The sequence below is a fragment of the Bison bison genome, unplaced genomic scaffold, assembly GCF_000754665.1.
Source record: "Bison bison bison isolate TAMUID 2011002044 unplaced genomic scaffold, Bison_UMD1.0 scf7180017864353, whole genome shotgun sequence".
NCBI lineage: Eukaryota > Metazoa > Chordata > Mammalia > Artiodactyla > Bovidae > Bison > Bison bison.
The window spans coordinates 5067563-5076390 of NW_011494925.1; the positions used below are offsets into that span (position 1 = coordinate 5067563).

At 49.5% G+C, this 8828-nt stretch overlaps 1 protein-coding gene across 4 annotated transcripts in view; it reads right to left on the reverse strand.

Moving 5' to 3' along the window:
* The window catches only part of MBP (myelin basic protein), an 82186-nt gene that overhangs the window by 52927 nt on the left and 20431 nt on the right, over positions 1-8828 (reverse strand). For all 4 annotated transcript variants that reach the window (XM_010855061.1, XM_010855062.1, XM_010855059.1 and 1 more), the window contains exon 2: positions 7883-7970. In XM_010855061.1, the coding sequence (XP_010853363.1) occupies positions 7883-7970 (88 nt within the window). The remainder of the gene's footprint in view (positions 1-7882; positions 7971-8828) is intronic.

The window sequence follows — 8828 nt, forward strand, 5'->3', positions numbered from 1 at the left end:
AGTGCCGGCCTGCAGGGCTCCAGGGGTGTGGGGAGGCTGGGGGACCTGCGAGCAGGGGTGATGAGGGCAGAGGGGAACGCTGAGGATGGAGGCTGGGTTCTTGGAGGCATCCAGGTGAGCCGTGCTGGTGGCCTGGACCATGTGCCCTGACAGGTCCCAAGCCAGCCAGTAAGTGCTTCCCAGGTGGCGCTAGTGGTAAAGAACCTGCCATCAATGCAGGAGACACAAGAGACTCAGCTTCGATCTCTGGGTACGGAAGATCCCCTGGAGGAGGGCATGGAAATCCACTCCAGTATTCTTGCCTGGAGAATCCCATGGAGGAGGAGCCTGGTGGGTTACAGTCCATAGGGTTGCAAAGAGTCAGACACGACCGAGTGACTTAGCACCCAGCACAGTGAGTAAGTAAGGCGAGCTTAGGCAGATGCTGGAGGCTGGAGACCAGCGCTCTCGGCAGAGAACACACCAGCAACGCTGCCCACCCTGTCCCCGCAGGAAAGGGACAAAGGAGCGAGCCGGTGCTCAGACTCCTGGAGACGTTGGTGAGTTATCGCTGCTGCTTCAGTCGTGTCCGACTCTGTGCGACCCCATAGACGGCAGCCCACCAGGCTCCCCCGTCTCTGGGATTCTCCAGGCATAGAACACTGGAGTGGGTTGCCATTTCCTTCTCCAATGTATGAAAGTGAAAAGTGAAAGTGAAGTCTCTCAGTCGTGTCCGACTCTTAGCGACCCCATGGACTGCAGCCTACCAGGCTCCTCCGTCCATGCCTGGAGTTATCGCTAGACGCCCCTTTCTCTTCTGCTGTTTTCCTCTGATGATCTACTTCATCTTTAGGAAAATGAGGCTCAGAGCAGAAAACTCAGAAGAGGGGGCCGACTCACAGCCACGCCCATTTAATTTAAATACTGTACATGTGATTGAATACCACATTTGTATATGGACTAGTTAAAGGTCATGGGGGCTTCAGGCAGGCCGCTTGGATGGATGAGCTGAGGGCCACCGCCTGCCTGGCTCAGCACCTGCCCTGGGGACCAGCCTGGCCTCTTATGGACTGTTTAACTCCGATGACCCCCCACGACAGCCTGGAGCTCTGCGGTGCTGGGAGCCCCTTCCACACGGGAACCGGAGCCCACAGAGGCTGAGCCTCCCACCCAGAGGTCTGCTCCACACTCCCAGCTGCTAGGTGATACAGCCTCACTCAAGAAATAAGATGATCCCAGAGGCCAGGACATCGGTCCAGCAGCTCATGGTGGAGGTGGTGGAGCACACCTGACACCTCACAGGCACAAAACAAACCTACGCTCACCCTGAGGGCGTCACCCGAGCACCTCTGGGAGCTGTGGGCCTCAGCTCAGTTCAGTTCAGTCACTCAGTCACTCTGACTCGTTGCGACCCCAAGGACCGCAGCACGCCAGGCCTCCCTGTCCATCACCAACTCCCAGAGTTTACTCAAACTCATGTCCATCGCATCAGTGATGCCACACAACCATCTCATCCTCTGTTGTCCCCTTCTCCTCCCGCCTTCAATCTTTCCCAGCATCAAGGTCTTTTCCAATGGGGGGCTTCAGCAAGAAATAAATACAACTGAGAATGGGGAGAGTGCCCCCAGAGGACTGTCTGGGAACTACAAGGAGAAACTAGTACTTTAAAGACCAGGCTTCACAGGTGGCTCAGTGGTAGAGAATCCACCTGGCAATGCAGGAGACCCTGATTTGATCCCTGGGTTAGGAAGATTCCTTGAAGGAGGGCATGGCAACCCACTCCAGTATTCTTGCCTGGAGAATCCCATGGCCAGAGGAGCCTGGCAGGCGACAGTCCGTGGGGTTGCAAAGAGTTGAACACAACTGAGTACTTTAAAGACACAAGGTATCATCTTATTCAGTCAAATACACAGAGAAGTGAAACCCTATGATGTTTCACTGCTCTAACAAATCTGTCAAATGAGCGCTGCCTCTTTCCCTAAGGACCATCCTGGACAAGCCCCTGTTCTCCTGGTGGGGCTCAGAGCAGGGCGGGTCCCAGGGCTGCCATCCTGTGTCTCCCTCCACCTCTGTCTTCCCTGTCCTGGCAGTCAAGACTCTCATGGACACAGTGAGCGGGTGGACAGGATGATTTCTAACATCCCTTCAAGTTCTCCACTTGTGACTTTTACTCCATGGTTTTTATCCACCCAGGAGCTGCACTCACAGGATACTGATTCTATCGCTTGTCTGCTTCAGGCAGCAGCTGGTTCATAATCAGCAGCTCATTAAGGCTGCCCTCAAATATTCCGGGGAAGAGGTTGTGCAGTGATCGTTTCTGAAGGACTTGGATTCTATCTGGGATGCCCTGAGCTGCGTCTGCCAGGCAGGACAGAGTGGCTCCCTCATCTTCGGCTGTTACTGAACTGAGACAGAATTTTAGATCAGTAATGACTGCTGCTTATGGATTTTGTAACTCAATCTGATCATCATAGCATATTAAATATCACTTCAATAGCATCTCAAAAAGATTTCCTTGTGGAAGGTTCTTGGAAATTAAAAAAAAAAAAAAAGCAACTTTTTTTTTTCTTTTTAATGCTACATGAAGATTCTCAGGGAAATATCTGTCTGTGGCAGAGTACCTTCCAAACTTGGCCGGGCGTTATCTCAGGCCACACAGAGCTCACAGGTCCTCCGCATCCAGTTGGGAGTCTGTTTCCACTTGCCGTGGGCTCTGGCACCAAGGGCACCTCGAGCCTCAAGGAAGCTCATTATCCAGTTGATCACTATTTGCATATGAAACAAATCACTAACACGCCATAAAAATACCTTGAGGTCACTGACTGCCACGTGATCGCCTGTGATAACAATTTAAACAGGAAAACACCCGCGCAGTGTGCTAACTACAGCTCTGCTTCCTTCGAGGAGCACACGCAGACGTCTGTCTGAAAACAGCAGCTGTCACTGCGGCAGACGGGGGTGGGGCGCCTGCAAGCCCCCAGGTGTCCGCTCGATAGTCACTCACGGTGGTTCTGTTGTCACCTCCACGTGCTGGCGAGGAGGCCGACACACAGACAGATGAGGACGGACATTGCCCCAGACCACACGCTAAAAGGTGGGGAGGGGGAGTCGATGCCACCTGCCCTGTCCATGGAGAAGCTGATGAGGTCTCACTTCCATCAGGCAGCTGGGAAGCTCCAGGTTAAATGTCAAATTCAACTGCAGCAACTGCTGCACAGTCAGCAAATGTACATGGGGCCTTACTTCATCTGCACCTGGTTTTTTTTATGTTTCATTTCTTTGTGTGTTTTCTCAGAGTAAATTAACTCTGGCCTTGTAAAATAAAAACACACATATATGCATATATATATATATACACACACATATGTATGTATATATTCTTCTACCCACTTAAAATAGTGATAAAGAACCCGCCTGCCAGTGCAGGAGACGTGAGAGATGTGGGTTCAAGCCCTGGGTCAGGAAGATCCCCTGGAGGAGGACAATCCACTTCAGTATTCTTGCCTGGAGAATCCCATGGACAGAGGAGCCTGGTGGGCTATAGTCCATGGGGTCACAGAGAGTTGGACACAACTGAAGCAACTTAGTATGCATGCATGCCAGTTAAAAAATATATTTATTAGTAATACATAATTTATATGCTTTATAACTTTATACTTATATGTGCTGTGCTGTGCTGTGCTTAGTCGCTTAGTCATGACCGACTCTTTGTGACCCCATGGACTGTAGCCCACCAGGTTCCTCTGTCCATGGGATTCTCCAGGCAAGAGTACTGGAGTGGGTTGTCATGCCCTCCTCCAGAAGATCTTCCTGACCCAGGGAACAAACCTCTGTCTCCTGCATTGCAGGCGATTCTTTGCCAGCTGAGCTACCAGGGAAGTCCCTATACTTATATACATATACTCAAATGTTTCTAATGTGAGTACTTTCCTCCTGGACATTGAACCTGGACAATTCTACGTCCATTATCTGACCTAACGTGGTGCGGCCACGTTCTCAGGATCCCATGACCCTGTGAGCTGCACTAGCGTCCATCCAGGGTGACAGGACTCCGTCTGCTCTGACTTCGGAGATGAGCGGCATGTCTGGAAGGGACCACGGTAGCTCTGGAAAGAGCAGGGCTGCCCTCTCTTGGAGACTTCTGTCCTCTGGGCATCGTCAGGGAGACCTGAGTCTTCTGCCCGCATGGGCTGAACCACCTGCCCTGCTTTAGTCCCCTGACTAGTGAGCTCTGGGGGAGGGGTTGGGGTGAGTGTCTACCTTTCTTCCTGCCAGGATTTCCAACCACAAGGCTAGTTTGTGCCAAGTGTGTGGGTGTGAGGTTCAAAAAAAGCCCAGTAACTGTCCCACCACAGAACACCCTGGTTCCCCAAAACCCAGGCAGCTCATGGTTCTCATAGGGTGTGACTGAGTCCTAAACTGTTTCTTCCTCTTTGAGTGACCAGGCAAAACAGTCCCAAGTGTTTCCACCTGTGGCCCAAAGACAAATTACAGAAAGATTTCCAAGAGCGCGCCAATGAGTTACTAACTTAGATCTAAATCATTCAGTAAAAATTTCCCAGGAAATGAAAAAGTAAATATAACTGCTAAGTAAGTCTGGGGCTTCCCAGGTGGCACAGTGGTAAATGCAGGAGACCCAGGTTTGATCCCTGGTTCGGGAAGATTGCCCTGGAGAGGGCGTGGCAACCCCCTCCAGTATTTTTGCCTGGAGAATCCCATGGACAGAGGAGCCTGGCGGGCTACAGTCCATGGGGTTGCAGAGTCCGACATGCCTGAGCCCAATAAAGTCTGCAGGTGCTCCCCAGAGATGGAGGAAGTCCCTCTGGTTTGAGTTGCGCAACTCATGGCTTCAGGCATGTGAGCCTGGCACTCAGCACATGTGCGGGGTCAGTGCCGGTCAGAGCCTCTAAACTCTCCGTCGGGCCTCTAAGTAGGACTCTCACAGAGCTGTCTTGACCTCCGCTGGGACCCTGAGGACATGCATTCCGCAGACTTGGGTTAGGAAAAGGCTGATGGCCTCCCCGCACCTCTCACCCATCCCTGAGTTCTCTGACACGTGGACAAAATGATGTCCAGGAGCCTGAGGAGCATGGTTAAGTGGCTGCTGGTGACTTGTGGCTCATGGACCATCATGGGAGCAGAGTTTCTTCTTGTGTTTAGGGAGTTTCTGTCTGGTCAGGGAAAGACCCAGTTGCTGATTTCGTTGGAGTGACATTTGTATACACTTCAGAATTTGACAAGAATTCATATATACATCCCTCAAGAGTAGATAGTCAAGACTGATAGCCAAGATTATTTCAGCCTCTTTCCCCGTCTTCACTTTAGACTGGGTGTCTTTGGCCCCCAGGAAGGCATTAGGCTCGGGAGATTATATGAAGTTCAAAAGCAGACATCTGACAGTCCCGCAGGGCCCACATCTGCGTGACTCAGGAGAGCAGAGCACCAGGCAGGGGGGCCTGGGAGGGGCCCCGTCTCGGGCCACCCCATCCGCGGCCACACTTCCCCCCTGCTGTGACCCAGCGGTAACAGCAGCTCTTGCCCTGAGGCTGACAAGCAGGGCACTGCTCCCCAGTCACCCCGATGGGCTGAGAGCCTGGCTGTGAGCAGAACCTCAGACCAGCAGATATTTGAGCTGGTCTTACTGTTCAAGGCACCGGGAGCGCACAGTCCACAAGACAGGCAGAAGCTGGCTGATGGCACGACTCTTCCCAGTAAAAAGCAAATCTAGCTTTGGACTGGGATGTTTGCACTTTCATTGGTTTTCACATTCAACTCTAGATAATAAAAAACTCTCCAAATTGCAGATGGATCTGAGAAGGTTAAAGAGGGCTTCCTTTCAAAGTACTTCAGGAATTATACCACATTTGTAACTTAAGGAAAAGGCTCATAATAGATTTTTTTCATGTCATACAGATATTATACACATGTATATATCAATAAAACTGTGTGTGGGCATGCTGATAGCAAAAGAGAAGGCTGATGTTGTTATGAATAATCCTAAAAGCAATTAACCTGCAGAATAATGATAAAGATGATGCTTACTTTAAAAATAAGTGAGCTTAGCCAAAACAACTCTAAAAGCCTGCTCTTCTTTGTATGTAGAACCTAAAATCGGACATTTCTGTTTTGTCACCTTCTTTTATGTGTTTATACACATACGCAGTTGGAATAGAAGACTAAAGACACCTTTTAATCTAGAGGATTACAGGCAGCTTTAGTGTTTAAGTCACTGACACTCAGGCTCTGTACAGACTCACAGACTGTGCCCCCCCTCTAGACCCTAAGGCACGCAGGCTGCTCTCCAGGCAGGCTGCCCTCTCTCCCCTTTCCTCTGCCTCCATGGAGTGTAAACCCCACCACCAAGAGGCGCCGGGCTGTTCAGGCCCCAAGAAAACCCGCAGGGAAATCAGCACACAGCAATGGCTCCTATCCCGCCTGCCTATCTTGACTCCACTACACTAATCCTCAGGGCTTCATCTCTGGGCCTTTGGGTTGATTTTTATGGAAGCTTAAGATACTGAGAAAGTGGGCAGTGGTAGTCTGTCTAGTTCCATCCTTCTTGTGTACCGCTCAACAAGGATGAGGTTATAGAAAAGGAAAGGATTTTTTAAAAACAGTATTTAGAAAGATGGTAACAATAACCCTGTGTACGAGACAGCAAAAGAGACACTGATGTATAGAACAGTCTTTTGGACTCTGTGGAAGAGGGAGAGGGTGGGATGATTTGGGAGAATGGCATTGAAATATGTATAATATCATATATGAAACGAGTCGCCAGTCCAGGTTCGATGCACGACACTGGATGCTTGGGGCTGGTGCACTGGGACGACCCAGAGGGATGGTACGGGGAGGGAGGAGGGAGGAGGGTTCAGGACGGGGAACACGTGTATACCTGTGGCAGATTCATGTTGATATATGGCAAAACCAATACAATATTGTAAAGTTAAAAAATAAAATAAAATACATTAAAAAAAAAAAAACAAAAACAAAAAATTGGGGTGGATTTTCCTGCCTGATAAGTGAAGTGTGAAGAGACTCTTTTTTGGAAATAAGCAGAGACCCAGCCAGACCCTGTGGGGAGGCCTCGTTCTGTGACCGTCAGACCTGCAGGCAGGGCTGACAGAGGCTAAGGTGTGTCTTAGCAGCCAGAGAACAGCCCTCCGTTTTGATAAGCGAGCTACCAGGAGCTGGCCTCTAGGAATACAAACACGTGGAGCAAGGACCGACACTTAGGGCAGGTCTGCTCAAGTCCCAGCTTGGCCTGTGGCCCTGGGCGAGCCACCAGGGCCACCATCACGCGGTGGAGGGGACCCAAGAGTGAACGTACAGAAATCGGTGGGAACACGCCCGTTCACTCCTGGGGTGAGAGGCAACCTCCGTCTCTAGGGCAACAAGTAAGTAAACTTTTACAGAAAACATATTTCCCAACACATCCTGAGTCACTGTCGGTAGTTAAATAAACACCAGCGTGTCCAGGCCCTGGGACCACTGCCCTTCCTCATTAGATATTTCTTATGTGCACTGTTACCACTTCTAATGTCCACACCCAACTGATCAAATAAATGATCGGAGAAACACCGTATAGCAAGGGGAAACCTGGGAGATTTCTGGTGTCTGTGGGCACAAAACAGCACGAGAAACCCAACCAAGAGCACAAGCAAGATGGAGACGGGTACTGCGGGTGGCCAGGGCAGTCTCATATTGGGGCGAGGATGCAAGGGTGTTCTCAGGAGGCGGGTGGAGGGAACTTAGCCTCTAGGTTTCTGCACAGCAGCTCTTCTAACAATGAGAACGGACTCACAGTTCACTCATATAATTAAAAAGTTACACCTTCTCCCAATGAGAATGTGTTTTCCCAGGATCACCATAGGAAATCACATCTTCTCATTTTCACGTTACGTACCAAACACATCACTGTCTTCTGAGATCTCCCGGGAAAGGTCACGAGTGTTTCTCTTCTTTTCATGTTCTCCTCTGTTAGTTTCACTGTCCTGGGGGGTGGAAAAAAAAAACACAACATAAACTCTTAAAATAGTCTAATATGTTTTCCTCCTGACACATTTTGGAGCTGATTAACAAATTCTCACATCCATCCTCAAGGTCTGAGGTGGAATTTCAGTTCAGGGTGTGGAATTCTGCTTTGTTTTCTCTGCCTGAGCAAGCAAGCATCCGGAGGATGTATTTCCATACAGAAGACACTGAAATGATTACATTAAACATGCTAGACATCATCCCATGTATCTCAGGAATGTGGCTACTTGGTCCCTGTTTTGGACTGTGAGCTGAAAGCATGGGATGGAATTGATACCAAAACTGATTCCCTTGGATTCTAACTTTCTCCCAGTGGTAGCCCTGGGAGAGAACAGGACGTGGAGCTACTGACTGGTTCAAAACTGGGAAAGGAGTACATCAAGGTTTAACTTACATGCAGAGCACATCATGAGAAAGGCTGGGCTGGATGAGTCATAAGCCGGAATCAAGATTGCTGGGAGAGATATCGAGAACCTTAAATATGCACATGATACCACTCTAATGGAAGAAAGTGAAGAGGAACTAAAGCACCTCTTGATGAAAGTGAAAGAGGAGAGTGAATAGGCTGGCTTAAAACTCAACATTCAGAAAACGAAGATCATGGCATCTGGTCCCATCACTTCATGGCAAATATACGGGGAAACAATGGAAACAGTGTCAGACTTTATTTTTTGGGGGCTCCAAAATCACTGCAGATGATGACTGCAGCCATGAAATTAAAAGAATCTTGCTCCTTGGAAGAACAGTTATGACCAACCTAGGCAGCATATTAAAAAGCAGAGACATTACTTTGCCAACAAAGGTCTGTCTAGTCAAAG